General features: G+C 50.3%; 1 protein-coding gene across 1 annotated transcript in view; it reads right to left on the reverse strand.

The window, feature by feature from the left end:
- Positions 1 to 3,148: 3,148 nt before the first annotated feature.
- LOC119445418 (venom metalloproteinase antarease-like TtrivMP_A) overlaps positions 3,149 to 19,206 on the reverse strand; it is a 429,115-nt gene continuing 413,057 nt past the window's right edge. The window contains exon 15 of the mRNA XM_049663280.1: positions 3,149 to 3,278. Within this exon, the coding sequence (XP_049519237.1) occupies positions 3,240 to 3,278 (39 nt within the window). The 3' untranslated portion in view covers positions 3,149 to 3,239. The remainder of the gene's footprint in view (positions 3,279 to 19,206) is intronic.

Consider the following 19,206-nt stretch of genomic DNA (forward strand, 5'->3'; position numbering starts at 1 on the left):
TACTGTTTGCAAACGAGGCTGCTGTATAAATGAGTGGGAACTCTTATCCGTCATATGCAATAAAATCTCTTTATAGCGAAGTTGATGGGGGAGCCAAAAGTACGTAATCATATTCCTTACTTCCGTTCACAATACATGCGCAATGTTGCGCACAAATTTGAACTTGCATAGAAGAAGACGGCTTTTTGGTCAGCAGAATACTACATGGCCACGTGCTTGCTCAACATCTAATAAAACAGCAAAAGAAACTTCGGCATTCTTAACACACGACTTCTTAGCATATGACACGATTGCCCTTACGATAGCTGCCTTCTGTTTGAATGTGATGATATTTCGTTACCGCCTTTAGTTGGGTCATCTCTAGCATCGCGAAACCGCCGAAACAGTGACGTGGTTTAATAGGTTGCACGCTGCAACACCAACACTGTTCGTCGTGTTCGAGCAGCAGGGGGTACACACAGAGAGCAGCACGTGGTAGACACACACAGGACCTCTCAACCTGCACCGGTGTAATCTCCGAGGCCATGCCTATAGCTGCACTAACTAGCCTGCGCAGTGCCGCAGTGAGAGAAATTGCGATAACGATCATGAGTCCGCTTATGCGCAACTACACGTAGTGGTGACAAATACCAGTGTTCGACGTTGCATTCAACGCAAATACCTAAGGGATTAAACATCGGCACCGAATGTGTGCTGCAAGGATCGGGCATTTTTTGTTTCGGAGACAAATCAAGTTTGGTGTATCTATTAGCAGGATAATTTTACTTGGTCGAAACGAAGTTTTAGACACATGAATATCTTCTGGGATTTCAATCCAGTTTCGTTATAACGAAGTTTCACTGTAACATATTTCTTAATCTTTTGTCTTACCTTCTAATTGCAGGTGCCAAATCTGAGGTCAAGCATCATTGAAACAGGCTGAATTTTCTGCGGGTGCATCAGCCTGTGGAACTGTCTAAGCCAGCTCCATGAATTGTGAAGTGACCAATTTGTGATAACAGAAAGCCACAATGCAAAACTCTAGGAGGTGCATTAGAAATATTTTTCTTATGTAGTGGCGTGTTACTGATTTATTAAAAAATCTTTGATACCTTTGGCCACTTTAGCGTGTATTTGTGTAGATAATCATGCTTTATGCTAAGCGAGGTCTTATCATGCGTTATCGCTTTTGTGGCCTTGCCAATATTTCAGTAATGCTATGGTGGGTTGTAAAAATGGGCCATAGGATTTGGTACTGTCGGCAAAGCCATGCTTTTTTCAATATTGCGAGGAATAGGAACATTCTCATTGATTTCTCTGTGTAGCAGATAACAGCGAGAAGGGTGTTTTGTGTGTCTAAGTGCTTGTGCGTGCCAAACATCCATGCAAGGAAAACTTGTGTAATAGTGTTGCAGGAGTCTTTGATATTATTCCATCTGCAAATCTAGTTCAGTGTTGACAAGGTAAGTAAAATGATATTGGGTCTTCCCAGACCATAACGGGCAGTGTATGCCGTTTTTAGCCAGATCACTGAAGCTAAGCAACATTTCGTTGGATAGTTGACACCGCAAGGAGAAAGACCATCAGGATTGGAATATGGCTGAATTTTAGCGTCTAAAGACTATTTAAAATGTCATCTTTGTGCTAGTGCTTCCCTAGCTGACAATACATCAGGTTTTGAACTAAAGTTTAGAGAGGTCAGGTCCGTTGTACTTCACATAGTATCTATTTATTCACAGTCACTATGTCTATTGATTATTTGTTTCTTCCCCTTTTTTACCTTAAGGTGAAGACTTGGTAACATTACGGAACACATTCTGTGTAGACTAGGTCGTGTTCAGATTTCAGCCGAGGTCGTGCTCTTCTCCACTTTACACTAAGTATATTTTCACTGTCGTTATTTTTGTAAGTACTATAAATACTGTAAAACAAAATTTAGTGCTTGATTAGGTAAATAAGAGCAACTATAAAACGCCACGCCTTAGTTTACCAGAGGATGTTTAAAGCATTTAAAAACGTTTTCAAGACATCCCCAAAACGTCCAGCAGAACGTTTTTTAGCCGTTTTCAAGATGTTCCCAAGATGTCTTGCAAGACGTCCTCTAGCCGTCTTCAGGACGTCTGCGAGACTCCTTGTAAGCCATCTGATACGTCAGACTTGGCGGTGCGTTAGACGGTCTTCGAGACGGCTACAAGACGTTATAATACGTCTGACAATATCTTGGTTGATGTATTGAAGATGTATTTATGATCTTGCAAAAACGTCTCCAAGACGTCTTGTAAAAGGCTTATAGACCAATGTCTAGACTATCGCCGCCTACGATTGCACGCGTCGTCTGCTTACGAGCTGCTTAAAATCTACTAATAAGAAAGCTATACAATTACCAGCCTTGCGGCTTGTCAAATATTGCTTCACTATTCATTTTGAACATTTTTCGTGAAACAAAAATTTCGTTGGAGTTTGCCTTCAACACACGTAAATTTAAGTACATGACAGTTATCACACTACAGCAAAGTCCAAATGCGGCCGTCGCATCGGGGATTGGCGATGTACTTCCCCTATCAATGTAGGCAACCTGCTTCTTATGAGTGTAGAAATACTTTGAGCGAACACTAGGCTCACGTTGGCCTGAAGTAAATACTGTTTGAGCCGGTGGAAGATATAGGTAATTCGGACCCCGCGAAATATGATGACGCTTTTTCACCTTCGTGCAGTAACCTAAATAAAATCCTACAATTTTTATGCGGCTGCATCAAAAACTAACAGGAGTAGATATGTAACGACATCTGTCTTTATGCAAATCATATACTCAGCAGCAGTATCGGCAGTACATAGCTTTCCAATACATCGCATGTGGTTGATATTTAGATGATCACAGCTCTATCGGTGCCTTCTTTACAGGCTTCCTGTGACATATTTCACCACTGCATGCCAGTGGCTATCTGTCAAAATGCGATTTGGAACGCTGCGGCGCACGTTCAAAGTAATTATTATTGCACAAGAGGCTTGAGAACGATGGCACGACTGTTTATGAAGACACCTCTTGGAACACCCATATTTTGTTAGCTCACCATGCCCCGGAATGCGGCGAATGCATCGGTGAGTGAGTGAATGCAACTCATACTGTTGATTGATTAGCTGCGAAACTCAATCAAGATAGACCGGTAAAGTTGCTTCTGAACGATTTATTACCGAAAGGCTCGGAACTTGGGTTTCTTGAAATGGGCAAGAAAACTGGTGTATGCTGGAGCTTTCAACTACTACCAGTTAAAATCTCCACAGACTCCTCTTCTGCAGGTCTGCAATGCAATAAAACAAAAGTTAACGCTGAGACAACGCGTAATAATGCGTCTGTGGTAAGGGAAACTAACTACGGGGACAATGATTGGAGGACGTTTCTTTCGCACAAAGTTAAAAGTTAATTACAATGCTAACAACAAAATTTCATCAAGCGGGTTCCTTGCCATACATTGCAAATCTTGCGGCTGCAAACCATTACTTCACAGATGCATCGTCATAGGACGTAGCCGCAATCAAGTGACGCTTGAGAGTATCGAGGCTGATGCCATTTTGAAATGTGAGAAGATGTGCGTAAGCACACCCTCCTTAGCTTTATCAAGGAAGGAACGTTATTTGATTTCTTAGATTGTCAACACAGGTTCAGTGAACTGCACTCCTGTGCTTCTCAATTTGTTTGTTATGTCACGTGCGCTTTGTGCGGGCTATATAATGCGCAATAGGGTCATTAAATAAAACCAGTTGGAAGTTAGCGCTTCACCCTGTCACCTGTTCCCTTTTCCCTTCATACTAAAACTGAGTTGCGCTAAAGCAAGACAAGCTTACGATGCACCAACTTCCCAATCTGCAGTACTTCTGGACTGTTCCCAGTTTAGTGCGTTCTTACCTGAAATTAGCTTCGGCAAGATAAATAAAACTAGGCTAAAGAACATAACGTATATATTTGAGCTAAATATCTAGGCGTTACAGTGATGCAGCAAGGGTCCAACGAACGTACGTGCTCATATACATCCTACCCATGAACCCGGGGGTTCTGCTCCTTTCTTCGTAATCTCACTGTTGTACATGGCGGCGCTCTCATGAGAATTCGAGCTGGGGCGAACCTTGCACCTTCTATGGCACTGTGGCCTAGCACATGAAGGCCTTATGAAGTGACCATAGAGCTTTGCCCCGAGCTTGCGCCGTACACTCGCTTTCTGCAGTGGCCGTGTCCCGGCAAGAAAGAGATAGATGGTGAGGAAGGCAGGGGGGTTAATCAGATGTTAGGATCCTGTTTGATACCCTGCACTGAGGTAGGGGAATGGGGGTTAGAAACAGGACAGAGAGAAAGAGTGAGAAAGAAAATAAAGCACACATAAAAAAGCACACGCCGGAAGCGCGTTCTAATCACAATCGTTCAGATAGACCGGTGGCTCGCACGAAGCGCAGAAGCGCCTGCACGGCCTTCTTTTGTGACGTAAGTCCAGTCTGTGGTGGACAAAACCAGCTTACACACTGAGAGCCGTAAATTGCGTACAACAGGTTCCACAGACCTTTTATGCCTTGTTTTTATGCACGAGGCTTGCGCACAATATTGAATTAAATCGTGTCACGTACAAGCCTTGCGGCATGCAAAAAGGGAGGGAGCTTTTCAAGAGTACGCGTATCGCGGACATAAATAATGGATACTTGTATCAAGGAGAAGTTTGTAACTTCAGTCGGAATATTCGTGGCATGGCCAAACAGCCGCACAGCCCCACTTCCTGTGCATTTGCCTAGACTCGCAGTTCTCTTAATGATCCACCTTTCACGCTATTCGCCGATATCTGAGTCGAATTAGCGCACTTCTGTTTCAGTGCTAACCTGAATAGGCAGTAGGTGTAAAAGCGCGAAAGCCCATTTCCATTCTTGCTTCGTCAGGTAACTACTACGTAGCAGCGTCTCAACTATGTTATCGAGAAATGCGCTATAGGAGAAAACGCTTTAATCAATTGCATGGTTATGGCGTGCTTCAAATTCTTGAGGTTCTCTGGGAAGTCTTTCCTTTTTACACACCATGTCACATTTCCATTTGCTCCCGAAGCTCTAATGCGGAAGCCTTTAGCATGTCGGAGCTAACACGAGAAAGATCCAGCCCTGACAGCGTTGAGTTTTCGAACTGATTTGTTTATTCTCGCTCTGCACATGCCGCGCGGGCGAATGACAACTTCTTCCTTGACGGGCGCCGCATGTTGAGGCGCTACAGGCTCCCACCCCCCCACCCCCCGTAGAGCGTGAGCCATAGGAGTCACCCAGTCAACGTGTTTGGATGTGGGTATCCAGACTGGAGATGGAAGCTCCGCGGACACGAGAGCGGCAATGTATGCAGGTTTTAGTCAATCGGCAGCCACGACGTCTTCACGGCCTTTGATGTCCAGCGTGAACGTCTTAGGTGTACGATGGAGTACGCGAAATGGGCCGGTCTGAGTGGTGGCCGTATTTGGTCACACCGAACGAAGACGTGACTGCAGTCATGCAGATCCTGGCTGACGAAGACAGACTGGGGGTGTCGGTCGGCAGGAATTAGAGGAGCAAGGTCGTGAAACGTGGTGCGTGGCTCTCGAATGTACGTAGAGGCATCGTGAGTGGAAAGGGGGCGACGACGGCTCAAAGAATTCCCCTGGAAGACGCAGGGACACGCCATAGACTATTTCGGCTGATGAGCAGCCGAGATCCGTCTTCAATGCTGCCCGGATGCCCAGAAGTACGAAGGGGAGGTGATCAAGCCAACGTTCCCTTGGCTGGTGAGCACTGAGGGCCGCGTTCAGCTGTCGATGAAGCCATTCAACCATGCCATTGGCTGAAGGAAGGTAGGCAGTCGTGTGGATGTGTCGAATGCCCAAGATATTGGCAAGTGCGGTGAAAAGGGCCGATTGAAATTGACGACCGCGATCGGTGGTGACGACAGAAAGGCATCCAAAGCGTGATACCCAGCCGTTTGTGAAAGCCTTAGCCACTGTCGGTGCTATAATGTCCGAAATGGGAAACGCTTCCGGCCATCTGGTGAAGCGATCCACACATGTCATTCGGTAACAGGCCCCTTCTGATGGTGGAAGAGGGCCGACGATGTCGAGATGGACGTGGGAAAACCTTGCGTCGGGCGGCCGAAAGGGGGATGGTGCCGTGACCGTGTGGCGGTGAATTTTAACATGCTGGCACTGAAGGCAGGTTCGCGCCCAGCGTCGGACGTCAGCATTGATGCTTGGCCAAGGGAAACGAGATGTGACTAGCTTCTGAGTCGCACGAATACCCGGATGGCTCATGTTGTGCAATTGATCAAAAATTGCACGACGAAAAGCTGTAGGCACAAAGGGCCGAGGAACACCAGTAGACGTTTCGCACGTTATTAATGGGGTAGAAAATGGAAGCAGGCACTCCGTGAAAGATAGAGATGTGGATGAAGAGCGAAGACTATGCAGCTCAGGATCGTTGCTCTGGGCAGCTGCTAGCTCTTCCATGCCTAGTGGTGGCTGGGTCGACAAGGCATCGGTGCGTGAGAGTGCATCAGCGGCGGCATTTTCCGGCCCGTGGACGTGTCTGAGATTTACGGTGAGCTTGGAGATAAAGCATAGTTGACGGATCTCCCTTGCAGTGTAATTGCGGTGATTGCGATGGAAGGCAAACGTCAGGGGCTTGTGGTCTGTAACGACGTAAAAGTCCCGGCCCTCCAGTAAATGGCAGAAATGTTTGATGGCGAGGTACACCGCAAGGAGTTCTCGGTTAAATGTACTGTATTTTATTTCCGGTGTTTTGAGTTTTGGGGAGCAAAAACCAAGGGGCTGCCAACCTGATGCGTGCTGCCTCGAGAACAGCGCCAACTGCCACACGCGATGCATCCGTGATGAGACGAATTGGGGCATCAGGAACGGGGTGTATGAGTATGATGGCGTCTGCCAGAGCCTTTTTGGCAGTGGCGAAGGCAGATGCGGCGTGGTCGGTCCACTCCAGTGGAGCAGCCGGGTCTTTTTTATGGCTAATAGGTCGGTCAATGGCTTTAGTGCTGATAGTGCGCTGAAAGCTGAGTGATAGTTGATAGTGCGCTGAAAAGTCTGTGCTGCGTTGCGCAGTCCAAAAGGCATCTTTACGTATTCGAACAGACCAAATGGGGTGCAGATGGCCGTCTTGGGAATGTCAGCGGCTTCTACAGGAATCTGATGGTAAGCCTTCACTAAGTCACTCTTAGAGAAGATCATGCACCCAGCCAAATTTCATGTGAAATCCTGTATGTGAGGAAGTGGGTAGCGGTCTGGTAAGGTGTGGGCATTGAGAGCGCGGTAATCCTCACATGGTCTCCAGTCGCCAGGATCTTTCTTCGGCACCATGTGGAGTGGCGATGTCCAGTTGCTGGAGGAAGGCCGCACAATGCCAAGTTCAAGAATGTGCTCAAACTCACGGCGGGTGATGATGAGGCGTTCTCCAGATAGTCGACGAGGCCGTATAAAAACGGGAGGTCCTGTGGTTACATTGTGGTGAGTGACGGAATGCTTCACCGGTGACTCTTTGGTGTGCGGCTTCGTGATGTTGGGGAAGTCAGCGAGTATTTTTGCATACGGCGAAGCGGGTGTGAAAGCTCGAAGTCTCTTTGACGAGGAAGTGCAGAGTATACCATTGATGGATAGGCGCGTTTTGAGAGCGATGAGGCGATGAGCATGCATGTCCACAGCAAGGTTGAAGGAAGTCAGCTCCAAGAACAGCTTGCGAGACGTCAGCGAGGATGAAAATCCAGCGGAACGTACGGCGTAGTCCAAGGTCAAGTGTGAGAGAGCGTTGGCCGTATGTGGGAATGGTGGAGTTGTTGATCGCTTGGAGTGGGCAGGTCTGTTCGTTCGGGGATCAGCATAGGAGGCCGGTATGACGCTAACCTGGCTCCTGTGTCGCAGAGGAAGCAAGCGCCAGTGATCTTACCGGAAACATAGAAAAGGCGGCATGACTTTCCACCAGTACCACTTGCCGCCGTCAGTGGCCGGTCGTCGCATTTCCCGACCAGGAGCACGGGCGAGTGCACTTGCGAGCAGAGGCCCCAAATCGTCATCTGTGCTAATACTGGAAAGGCTGCGGTAGTATTGGAAAGGTGCGCGGCGGTAGCGCGATGGTGCGGGGGAGCATGACGTCATACCCTCTGTGGCGGCAGTAGAGCGGCGGTGGCGTGAAGGCGAGGCGCACCTTTCCAGTACTACCGCAGCTTTTCCAGTACTAGCAGTATAGCACAGATGACGTACACGAGTATAGGCCTAGCTCCACCCAAGTTTAAACCTCGACATAGCCAAGTTTAACTATAGCTACATCCAAGAGACGCAATCAGTCGGCCAGCTTTGCTGTGTCCTGAGGTTTGCGCGGCCTCGTGCAAGCTTTCGCCTTTTTGTTTTTTCTGCTGGTTGAGGGCGCCGCGGAGACAAGAGAGGCGGGGGTCGAGAAGGGATGGAGCTGGCGAAGAGGCGACCACGTGCGCATGTGCCGCGCCGCCCTCCTGGTTTCCATGGCTACGGCGCGGCTATTTTTTTATACGAACCACACTTTACGGCTGGCTCAAACAGCTTCGCTGTTAATAATCAATCTTGGACTCGTTAGATGTACTGTAGCGGCAGCAGCATCGGCGTCGTATGAAAATTAGGTAGACGCTCCCGTCTACACGAGGCAGGCGCAGCTGGCACTCGCTTGCATGGGCTAGCGTTTCGGGACTGATAAAAAACGCTACACTTAGAGCTCGGTGTCGGTCTGTTCTCTCCTTCAGAAATCCGAGACTTTGCCGGTCTACAAAGCCATGGAACAAAGTCATGGACAAACATGGACAAAGTCATGAAAGTAGCCACTCCAACTATTGCAGCTACGACATCGTTTCTGGGTGGCAATACAACCGTTCTGCAAACACTTCCCTGCTCTTCAGCAGCGCAATATCCGTGTTATTCCTTGCGTGAGCGCCTGGAACGCATTATCTGTGCAGCGTAACATCGCCGCACGTCATCTCCTCGCCCACGCAGCCGCAGTTCCAGCAAATCCAGAGGCACAGGCACCCGCCATGAAACATCACCTACAACGTTTGGTGTTTGCTACCACCACCGTCGTTTTGGAAACGACGCTCGTCACTGTCGGCGTCCCTGCGCTTGGCAGGGAAAAAGGCCGGCCTGCCTCTAACGGCGACGAATGGTCCGGCCCAGCATACAAGTCGCCTTTTCTACGTGATGGACAGAGGTACGGGGCAACGGTTCTTAGTCGACACAGGAGCTGACATCAGCCTTCTCCCCGCCCACCACTCCAACCGAAAAGTGACACCTGTGTGGTTTTCGCAAGCCATCAACGGCACCAGGGTTCCAGTTTTCTCGTCATACTCCGTCATGCTAAACCTTGGCCTTCGATGAGCTACCGCTGGATTTTCCTGGTTGCAGACGTCCGGCGTGCAGTCATTGCAGCATACTTCTTGGACAACTACGGACTCCTTCTCGACGTTTAGCGACGCCGTCTCATCGACTCCGTTGCCCAGCTCTCCTTTCCCGGCGTCCCAGTAACAAGCACACCGCCAACCGCACCTATTTCTGCCAGGTTGGACGAACCGTTCGCCGAGCTCTTACGCGAGTCTCCCTTTGACCCGCTTTCTGGACGGGACGTAACTGATCCAATATGTCGTATTCTATCACATCGTCACCTCCGGCCCACCAGTCCATTTCTAAACCCGGCTATGTCCCCCGGAGAAACTCAATATCGCTGCGCGGAGTTCGAACACATGCTGCAACTTAGCATTATCCGCCCTTCCTCCCGTAATTGGGCATCACCACCTCACATGGTGGCTAACAAGACCGATGACTGGCGCCGATGCGGCGATTACCGGGCACTAAACGACGTTACAGCTCCTGATCGCTACCCTCTCCCGAACATTCCGGAGTTCACGGTAGCGTTGCACGGTGCGAAGATCTTTTCTAAAATCGATCTTGTTCGCGCCTATCATCAACTACCGGTCGCTGCAGAAGACATTCCCACGACCGCCATCACCACACCGTTCGGTCTTTTTTGAATTTCTCCGCATGCCTTTCGGCCTCCGGAACGCTGGCCAATCCTTTCAGCGTTTAATAGATTCCGTTACTTGAGGCCTCCCTTTCGTTTTTGCATACATTGACGACCTTCTGGTCATATGCTCTTCCGCAGAACATGTTCAACAGTTCGGGTTGTTATTTTCACGTCTTGCCACTAAAGGAATTGTCATCAACGACGCCAAGAGCGAATTCGGTCAACCGGAAATCAAATTCCTCTGGCATATCGTCGACGCAAACGGCATTCGACCACTGCCGTCCAAGTTTCGCGTCATCGAAGGCCTTCCCCGACCGACCACACTAACCAACTTTCGCCAATTTCTCGGGTTCGTCAATTTCTACCGCCGATTCATTCCCGATTGCATACGACTTGTGGCTCCGCTAGACGCTCTGCTGGGAAACAAACCTAAGCAAGTGTTTCAGTGAACTGAAGAGGCCACCGACGCTTTCACAAGAATGAAGTCTGCCCTCACCAACGCCACGCTGCCCAGACACCCAAAGCCAGACGCGTCCACTGCCATCATGACAGATGCTTCAAACACCGTTGTTGGAGCCGTTCTACATCAATTAATCCACAATGCGTGGCATCCACTCGCCTTTTTCTCCAAGAAACTGAAGCCTTCACACTCCCGCTACAACGTGTTCTACGGTGAATTACTCACCGTTTACCGCACAATCCCCTTGTGCACGCAATGAACCGTTCGGCGTCCTGTTACTTGACCCATCTCCGAGTTTACAACAACGATCAAGGGCACCAACATCGTTCCAGCCGACGTTCTGCATGAGTCGCGTGAATGCCAATTCCACGTCGACGTCGGAAGCTTTCATCATCGATGACGGCTTACTTGCCAGTGAAAATCGCGATGACACCCAACATTGTTTTTTCCGGGATTCTTGAACATCCTTGAAATTGGAGGACGTCGTTTTGACTCCAGATGGTACGTCCGTCGCCTGCGTCATTTCCACCAGCGCACCTTGACCATTCATTCCGGCATCCCTTCGCAGACTTGCTTTTGCACGTAGCATTGTGCCCGATCCTCCGCTGGCGTGCTGATTGTGAATTCATTGTTATGCGGGTGGATCCTGAGACGATCCTACTGCCGCACCTCGTTGTAGTTGACCGTGTTGAACCGTGTTTCAGGCGAGTGGGAGTAGCATTCCGCCGTTGCAATGTTGTATATCGCCAATGTGGTATATATGTGTTGCTTTCTGAATAAAGAATTCAGTCGTCAGTCAGCGCTGGTGTTTGTATCCCTTCTTGTCTTCTTGTCGTGTTTTTTTTTTTCGCACCTGTTTGCGCTGTTTCCCCATCGTATATCGAGGCTACCGCCGGAGTGAAAATGATCGTGAGGTCCGTGCCGGGCAGTTTAGGTAGCGGAGTATCCCGTCGAAACTTAGGAGAAGATGGCTTGTCTTGTTTTGGCTGAGCCGGCGTGGCTAGGTCAGCTGGTTGTTGAGCGGCCGTGTCGGAGCTTGTCGCCGACAGCGCAGTGCGTAGAATTGGGTAGGGCATTTTCCGGGCAATAATGGCTCTATTCCATCAGAGATCGTTTTCGAAGTCTTCCGGAGAGATATTTTCGCCTTCGACACAGTATAAAACCTTACTAGATGTTTCCATGGAGGCGGGAGAGGTCTTGGAAATGCCGGCGGCCTTCTGGCGTTACTTCGGAACGCTAGCTTTACTTTAGCCCTAGCGTGGCCGAGCCCGGCACGGTAACAAAAGTCGTTTTGTGGTCTTTCAAAACAACAGTAAATAGTATAAAATAGTGCGAGCAGGTGTCGAACACCTTCACTGACCGTGTTTGAGTGTAATCAAGCCATGCCGGGTCGAACAACCACTTCGCAGTTTAAGAACACGGAGCCGGGGTTAGGTGCATCCGCTCGCTCTGCCGGCCGCTTGGCGTTTTTCCTGTGCGGCTGGCACGCGTGTTACCCATTGGTAGCAATAAAGAGTGTAATCGTGTGCTTAACGAGAAAGTTCTTGCACGTTATACAAACCCGCGCCACGGTTTCACCCCACTCAGGTGGCGCCGCTAAACTCAACGTTTCACTCATGGCACTATTTACCTGCTTCAAGTCTTTCTTCGAGTGCTTGCCCAGGAGATCACGCTCTCTCTATGGTGCACACCCAGCGGCCAGACCAACCGGAGCAATCGTCACTACCACCTGCCCTCTTTGATGCTTCTCTGTATGCCGTCTGGACTCCGCCGAAGAGAGGCCACTATGCTTTATCGCCGATGGCTAGGGGTGGCATTCACTAAATCTTATTCATTTCTGATTGGAATGGCCGACAACGCTCTTTGCGATGCCTGTCTTTGCGAGGAGACGCTGGAACACATTCTATGCGACTGTCCTGAATATAATGTTCAGAGACAGTCCCTGGCGTCCGTTCTAGCGCACCTTGACAACAGACCAATGTCAGCTGAAGTGATTTTCACATGTCGTCGACAGAAGACATCGCAGCTGAAGGGACGAAGGGACTACTTCGGTTTTTGAAAGCAACGGGCTTGGACAAGCGGCTGTGACAGTGATGTTAGGTACCACGCAAGAGTGACGGACTGTGACTGACGATGTGTGTGCTATGCTGTGTGCTCTCTCTCTCTCTCCTCCCCATCTTTAGTTCCCCCTCATCCCGCTCCCATGTGTAGGGTGGCAAACCGGTTGTGCTGAACTGGTTAACCTCCATGCCTTTCCTTCTCCACTCTTTCCTTCCTTCCTTCAAGTCTTTCATGTACCAGTCTTTCACACACGTCGCACACATATCCAAACGGATTGCTTACGAAGTCCATCTCGAAGGTCCGAGTCGCATTGGCGCTTTCGCTAAGTTTCACCGTATAGTCAGTCAATCGGCGAGCCTTGACGTCATCGATGGCACCTCGTTGTTGCTGCTGCTGAGATGTCCGGGCACGTCGCTCAGACTCCTGGCGACGCCGCTTTGCTAGACGTTCCTCCCTTAGCTCCGGTGTCTCCGCAGCACATTTAGCCTTCTTCTGTTCGTTCTTCCTACGCTCAACCGCTATTTGACGGGACAACCACTTCGGGATCCGATGAGTTAAGCTTCTCCCCTCTTCTGCGCCGCTGAACAGCAATTTCTCTCTCCTTCTCCATGGCAATACCACATTGGCAAACGCCCAGCGCAAACGCCGGCAAACGCCCGGCTCGCCAGCTGTGCACCGTGTGACGTCACTTCTCCTCGCGCATGCGCCGAACGCCTCTCCGGGAAGCACGCGAAACTGCTCAACCTCGGCCAGTCTAGCTCACGCTACCAAACTTGGAGTGCGCTTACGCCATTAATTAAGAGTGGAACGCGATAGCGTTATTGGACACCGTTGACGCCGACACCATATTTTCTCCGACATGGGGCCCCATCAAAACTTAGAAAGGCTTGGTTTTCAACATTCCCTTCAATGTTGCCTATAATCAAAGTACAGCGAAACACCATCAGAATCGGAGGACGCTTAAGATTCGCCTTTAAGAGTGGAACGCGATATCATTCAAAGATCCCTGCCTGCTTCCGAGGCTTTTTAACAGCGAAGCTGTTAAAGCTGCAGGAGAAACGTCCGAAGTCCGCAGAAAACTTCGCGCCGTTGCCTAGCAACAACCAAGCCACAGCTGCGCACCACCTGGCCCAACCTCGCCTAGCCGCGCATGCGCCGCCGCAATAGCGATGACGCCACCTCGCGTTGCCTAGTAATACCCACCGCAGGTGCGCGCTCGCTTCGCCCGATACAGACACGGATCCGCCGAGCTCCGGCCAGCTGCGCGCTACTGAGCATGCGCCGTGATCTCATCCCGGCCTGTCGTCTACTGTGCGCCGCCCGTACACTGTGCACAGCTTTCGCCCAGTGTGCATGCGTTTGGCCTCGAATTTTGCCATAAAAGGGGCTGCGCCTAGTCGTGTCAACTTTCGCTAAACATCGAGCGGCTAGCCTCCAACGCGTTCGGCGTCGTCAAGCAACAGCGTTCTTGGCATCGTGCCAACATTGATTAGCCTGCCTGCGTTGGTGACATGCCAGGAACCAGTGGGGTACCAGCTACTTCGCGAGTGCGGGGGGCGCAAACGCTCGGAACTCTCTCTCTCTCTCTCTCTCTCTCTCTATATATATATATATATATATATATATATATATAACAACAGTTAGAAGCCACCAGACAATGGACCAAGGACAACACAGGGGAAATTACTTGTCATCATCATGTGTAATCGAATTACAGATGATGATGAAATCTTAATTTTCAAGACAGTATTCCCGATCGTTTTGAGCTGTGGATCACTCTAGGTGGGAGGGTCCCTCATTCCAGGAATCCTCTGGCGGGGATAGCATCCTGCGCTCTGGCGACAAGACATAATTGGTCGTCCAGAGCCGGGGTGGAGATCTTGGCCTCCCACGTCTCGGCGGGGAGGTTCACCTCTTGGGTCGTTGTATGCTTGGTAACGGTGTATTTGGGGCGCCACGGGCACTCGAGTAGTAAATGAGCCAGAGTGTCGGGCACGACGCAAATCGGGCAGTTGCAGGTGTGTAGTGTCGGGTGGATGCGATGCACGAGGATGCCACGGGTGTACGTGTTGCCCTGCAGTCTTCGGAATGCCGTGCTTTCCTCTTTGGTCAGTTTTGGGTGAGGTGGCGGGTGCACCCTGCGCCCCAGTCGGAAGTGTTGGAGGATGGCGTTAAAATAGGAGGGGGGGGGCGGGTATGGGCGAGTCGTACACTTCGTACATAGAGGACGTGCTCACCCTCTGCCGCCGCGTGAACACCTCGACGCCAGAGAGTGACCGTGTACGCCACCTGCTCAAGGGTATTGGGACGCTGGCATTCAATGCTCTTGTAGTGCTGAACCCCACTACCATCGCTGGCATTATCAGTACGTGTCAGCGCCTCGATGAGCTTAATATGCTTCGCTTACACCCTGAAACTTCTGAATTCAAGGCGTCCAACGACAGCGAACTACGTGCCCTAATTCGCTCCATCATCCGTGAGGAACTGCACGCCCACGCATCGTCTACCCCTCCTGAGGTCCATATGACCCCTCCTGGTGGCGGCCTCCGCCATATCGTGAGGGAAGAGATAGCTGCGGTGACTTGTCCACAAGTCCCGAGCCCACAACCCATCCCTACGCCAACTTATGCTCAGGTTGCCTCCCTGGTGCCTTCCTTGCAGCAGCCACCACAGCAGGCGCGTGCAATGCACGGGTCCCTGAATCCCATCACTGCGCGACCACCAACTCTTGAATCTTACAACACGTGGAGCCCACCTCGACCTGTTTGCTACTACTGCGGAATCTGTGGCCACATTTCAAGGTTTTGCCGAAGCCGTCCGCAAGATGAAAGGCGTGGCTATGATGGTTTTGAAAGGGATGAGTTTTCTGAGCCTGTACCACAACGTCGGCGTTCGTACTACGAATATTATCCTCGACGTTCCCCATCTCCGCAGGAATTCAACGCTGCCAGTTCATTGCGTTTACCACGTCGTCGCTCTCCATCACCGATGCGACGCTCCTTTTCCCCTCTTCGGACGGCTACTTCGTCCTCCGATCACCGCCCGGAAAACTAAATAGTGCAGCTTCAGGAGGGAAAACTGCATCCTTTGGACAGCTTGAAACGCCTCCGGAGCGCCCGTCAAATGTACTTGTGGTGTTTGTTGAAGGTGTACGGACTGAAGCCTTGGTTGACACGGGTGCATCGCTTTCGGTTATTAGTACTGACTTGTGCTCTCGATTGCGAAAAGTGAAGACACCATATAATGGCCCTCCCCTTCGTTGTGCAAATGCAGTTCTTGTTCAGCCCTCCGGGGTTTGCACTGCACGTGTTTTCATTGATGGCATCATTCACCACATTCAGTTTGTGGTGCTATCTTCGTGTACCCACGCGATGATCTTGGGATGGGACTTCCTGTCTTCCGCTTCCGATTTCATCTCTTGCGTCAGCGCACTATACATATGACGGACACTGAACCTTCGTCCTTTGTCGATGCTCACACACTACGTTTCGTCACGTCAAGCGACTGTTTAATTCCCGCGGGCAATGAACATATCTTAACGCTGACTTCCGACACTATTGTTAATGGTGATGTGTTCCTTGCACCCAGCAGTCACTGCATCTCTGGTGGGCTTAGCATTACTCCTAGCCTGTTGCGTTTTCAGGACGGCGGAACGTTCGTCGCTGTTCATAACCCTACTTCCTCGCCAGTTGTGCTCTCCCAGGGCACCACTATGACTTGCTTTACAGACACCGAACCTCTTTCTCTAGTACCTCTTCACACCAAATCACCACCTTTTTCTACCACAACTGATGATCATGCTACAGCCGCTGCTCCAAAGGACGCGATAAATCCCGATTTGACTGCTGCCCAGAAAGAAGACCTTTTGGCCCTACTGCAAAAACACAGCGCCTTATTTGACGTTAACTCCAAACTTCTGGGGCGCACTTCTGTCGCAGTGCATCGCATTGAAACTGAAGGCAGTTCTATTTTACGCCGCCGCCCGTATCGCGTGTCTTCCGCAGAACGGAAAATCATAGCGGACAACGTTGACGGCATGCTTAAAAGAGACATCATTCGGCCATCGTCCAGTTCTTGGTCGTCTCCTGTTGTGTTGGTCCGCAAGAAAGACGGCTCTGTGCGATTTTGTGTTGCTTATCGAGCACTTAATAAGATCACGCGCAAAGACGCATATCCGATGCCAAGAATCGACGATGCCATTGACTCCCTCCAGGGCGCTGAATATTTCTCAAGTCTCGACCTTCGATCCGGGTACTGGCAAATACCCATGCACGAAGCGGACAACAAGACAGCCTTTGGAACACCAGATGTACTTTACGAGTTCAACGTGATGCCCTTCGGTTTATGTAACGCTCCTGCAACATTTGAAGGCATGATCGACACAGTTTTAAGCGGCCTTAAGTGGAAGACCTGTCTGTGTTCTTTAGACGACATCGTTATTTTTTCTACAACTTTGCGTCAGCACTTTGAGCGTTTGGACGAAGTTTTCACATGCATTTCCAACGCTGGACTCCAACTCAACACAAAAAAATGCCATTTTGCCCGAAAGAACATCAAAGTGTTGGGGCACCTTATCAGTAAATATGGCGTTCGACCAGATCCCGACAAGGTTGCTGCCGTGATTCGCTTCCCTCGCCCCGAAAATCAAAAACTATTAAAAAGCTTCTTGGGCCTGGCATCCTAATTCCGCCGCTTCATCAGTCATTTTGCTGCCATGGCGTCGTCACTGCACAAGTTGCTGACGTCGGGCACTGCTCTCACTTGGACAGACGACTGCGAGCTTTCTTTCCAAGCCCTCAAGCAAGCCTTGACTTCCGACCCCGTCCTGTGTCACTTCCATGAGAATGCACCAACTTGTTTGCACACCGACGCTAGTGGCCATGGGATCGGTGCTGTCCTTCTACAGCGTGATACCACTACACGAGAGAGAGTCGTTGCTTATGCCAGTCGCACATTAACGGCTGCCGAAAAGAACTCGATAACAGAGCAGGAATGCCTCGCAGTAGTTTGCGCTACCAAAGTTTCGACCATATCTTTATGGACGCAACTTCACACTCATAACCGACCACCATGCCTTATGCTGGTTGTCGTCAATGAAACATTTGTCTGGACGCCTTGGTCACTGGGTGGTCCGATTACAAGAGTACGATTTTGACGTTGTCTATAAGTCTGGGAAAAAGCATCAAGATGCCGACGCTTTGTCTCGCTGCCCCCTGCCACTATTATCGTCGAGCATGTCTTTCCATTGCTCGCCACTTGATAATGAGACTACGTCTCCACTTACGTCATTACCTCTAGCGGTTACTGACACGCCATCTTCTTATCGCGGAACTCAGTTCGCCTCGTGTCAACGTTCTGATTCCTACTGCAGCAGCATCATCCAACGCCTGTGCGGTACTATTTCTGCACCAAATGCCCGATTACGTCGACAACTGCGACTATTTAACCTCGACAACGATGTGCTGCATCGCTACATTTACACCATTGACGGCGACCGCTGGGTACCTGTTGTTCTACGTTTGATGCGCACACAAATCCTTGAAGCCTTTCACGACGACCCATCTGCTGGCCACTTGGGTTTCCACAAAACATACCACCGCGCTAGGAGCCGTTTGTTTTGGCAGGCCATGTCTACCTTTGTGGCCAAGTACGTCGCTTCTTGCGTCCAGTGTCAACGGCGGAAACGACCGACTTCACCTCCTGCTGGCCTTTTACAGCACATCCCATGTCCCGAGACACCTTTTGCCATCGTTGGAATTGACCTGGTCGGACCTCTGCCCATAACGCCAGCGGGACATCGATGGATCGTGACAGCTGTCGACCACCTCACACGGTACGCAGAAACCGCGCCTCTACGCTCTAGTTCGGCCTCAGACGTTGCCGGCTTCTTTCTGGATGCCATTGTGCTGCGTCATGGTGCACCTCGTGTACTGTTCAACGATCGCGGCAAAACTTTCATATCACAAATGATCGAAGAAGTACTCAGAGGTTGTGGCACAATTCATAAGACGACATCCGCATACCACCCTCAAACAAATGGCTTAACAGAGCGATTTCATCGCACGCTAACAGATATGATATCAATGTATATCGGGCCAAGCCACGACAACTGGGACAAACCTTTACCGTTTGTGACGTTTGCTCACAACACTGCTATCCAACGAACTACAGGGTACTCACCTTTCTACCTAGTTTACGGCCGTTCGCCGACATTCACCATCGACGCCGCTTTTTTAACTGCCCCAATTAACACCTCGGCCAGTATACCAGAACAGTTCGTCTCGCGACTTGACGAATGTCGTGACCGTGCTCGCTTCAACACAGAAGTTAGTCAACTAGACCGCAAGCAACGTTACATCTCTCGTCGAGACGTCTCCTTTCGTCCTGCAGATGAAGTGCTCCTTTGGACGCCCATTCGTACACCCGGCTTGTGTGAGAAGTTTGAATCGCGCTTTCTTGGCCCCTACATTATTAATGAACAAACATCCCCAGTGAACTATCGCGTTACTCCCATCGAGGTTTCTTCCGACCATCGTTATCGTGGTTCGGAGATCGTTCACGTTTCGCGTCTCAAACGATTCGTTCGGCGCCTCCATCCTGGCTAAGTCGCGGCCTGGCTGGCCGCTTGCACGCGCGGGGAAATTAGTGTGAGCATTATTCATACGTTTCAT

The sequence above is a fragment of the Dermacentor silvarum genome, chromosome 3 (assembly GCF_013339745.2).
Source record: "Dermacentor silvarum isolate Dsil-2018 chromosome 3, BIME_Dsil_1.4, whole genome shotgun sequence".
Lineage (NCBI taxonomy): Eukaryota > Metazoa > Arthropoda > Arachnida > Ixodida > Ixodidae > Dermacentor > Dermacentor silvarum.